The 2188-nt window shown below is 42.2% G+C and overlaps 1 protein-coding gene across 1 annotated transcript; it reads left to right on the forward strand.

The window, feature by feature from the left end:
* Nucleotides 1–1268: 1268 nt before the first annotated feature.
* Nucleotides 1269–1883, forward strand: Tsp_13253 (conserved hypothetical protein). Its single transcript, XM_003366463.1, has 3 exons — nucleotides 1269–1349; nucleotides 1582–1665; nucleotides 1713–1883. Exons 1-3 carry the CDS (start codon nucleotides 1269–1271, stop codon nucleotides 1881–1883), a joined length of 336 nt encoding a protein of 111 aa, XP_003366511.1.
* The last annotated feature ends 305 nt before the right edge of the window (nucleotides 1884–2188 follow it).

The raw sequence follows: 2188 nt of genomic DNA on the forward strand, positions 1-2188 counted from the left end.
TTTCGCATTCGTTGCTAAACGACGAAAAGCCCGTGTCGACCGGTGGATTTCCCTCTGCAGTCATCTCTGCTTGCCTTCCGCCGGCTTTGCTTTTTTTTCTTCCCGCTTCACGCTTTCTTGATGATATTATAACAATCAAAAAACATGCAGAGAGTATAGTGTTTATTAGCAACAACGAACAAGGACCATCGACGATCCGTCACAGCGAGCTTTCTGAACCAACGAGAACCACGCTCCCTTCATCCACTCACTACTGCAATCCTCCTCTGATCTTCGAATGTAAATCCGCTTACGGTAGCTTCATCTTTTTTTCGCTTCATTGTCTGGAAAAATTGAATTGTAACCTCAGTCCGCGTCCGTTACATTTAGTTTTTTAAGGTGCTGAAAGAAAAAATCAGAAATCAACCCAATTTTAAGACATTTTAAAGAGCCTGGTATTCATTAATGTTGTATTTATTTTATTGATATATTAATTGTTGGTTGTTGTTGTAATATGAAACTCAACACTATATATTTGCCTAATTCGCAAACGCTTGTAGCAAAAAGCAGAAATGTTTCTATGCAAAGCCGTCTGCTGATTAGCACATACGCGTATAAACGAAATTACAAACGTCAGTTCTTATGGCAACAATGATATGCAAAACCGAAGAATCATTAATGTTATAGATTCTATAATACAGACCAATATGACCACTTATTTAAAGCCATATTCAAATATTGCAAGAAATCTTTTTAATTCTGTTGTAAAAAATATGCACACTGGTATTTGATACTCCGCCTGCCTTCTTTGATAGAATGCCGGCAGTACTCTGCTGGACGGAATGGATCATCTCACCACCCGTTCACCTCTAAACCGCTTCCGAAGCTGCGAGCTACCATCAATGAACAGCATTTGTTCTGTCGAAAGCTCAGCCTTGCGGGGTTCGTTTCCGCCGTCAGAGCATCGACGTTGCGGTCGATGGGATCAGAGAATTTCTCCTTTGTCCATTCGATACTGGTGACCTGCGCAGGACGAGTGTCTCTTTTCTCACTACGGTGTACGGCCGTTCAAAACGTTCTTTCAGTCTCTGCACTTCCAGCTCGTAGTCGGCGTTTGAGGAGGACAGGCAGATGATTGATCCTAATGCATCGCCTGTCAGAAAGCAACGCAGATACGTCATCTTGATTCCATCTGAGAGATGCGTACGCTTCTGGATGCTGTCTGCGAATCAGTCATTAACATCTCAGAAATTCAGTGACATCACCTCTGAAATTGGGAAGAACGAAAGATGTCAGTCAGATGTTTTCTCGACTTCGACAGTCTTCATATTCTTGGAATTTGCTGCATCCACCTTTCTCGCGCTTATCAGGTTTCACGCACAGACAGTGATCTTACAGAAGCCTGGTCGTAGCGGTTCTCACTTTCTCACCGTGAAAAGTCGCTTAATCTTCTTCCAGGAACATGCTGATTCGACGGTAGATCTCTTCTTTGATGAAGAGCTCAGCTTCGATCCTACCAGCTGCAGCATTCTTCCCGCACAGATGATTCAGCACTTCAGCGAAGAACTACAGTCGCCTCTTTAACGTGATCAGTTTTTTCAGATTGGAGGTCTGACTTTCTCAGCCTCTATCGTAGGGGATCAGTATGTCATCGAGAAAACCGTTGTCACTGCAATCAGGTGGACTGTAAAATTTCATTTGGCGGTATGTCATATCTACAATGATCACTTAAGCGTGATCAGACTCACATTCGCTATGAACGCGGAAAAAATGCAGGACAAACTGATAGAAACACATACCTTATTGATCGAATGTGTAAACAACACACTACACAACAAAGCTACAGAAACTCACAAGCAGAACGTTTATTACTGACAGCATCACTCAGGTCACGCACAGTCTAAATCCGTCGCAAGTGAAAGTAGTGGAAGAAGGGATCCTGCGCAATCAGTGGAAACTCAGAACTGCCGGGAAGAGGGTCTACTACCCGAGTGTCCTTCAAAGGCATGCCGCTCGACGTTTGATTGGCCTTAAGTTTCATTAGTTTTCATGCCGGCTAAATTTCATTAGTTGCTGTTGCGATGAGTTTTATTCGTTGTCGCAAACCTAAATTTTTACTGGTTGTCATTCTAATGCGTGCTATTTGTCAAATTTTGATTTCATTTCAATTATCAGTTTTCTGATACTCAAAGCTTTAATATTTTATGAT

This window comes from Trichinella spiralis, assembly GCF_000181795.1.
Source record: "Trichinella spiralis strain ISS 195 chromosome Unknown Scfld5961, whole genome shotgun sequence".
Lineage (NCBI taxonomy): Eukaryota > Metazoa > Nematoda > Enoplea > Trichinellida > Trichinellidae > Trichinella > Trichinella spiralis.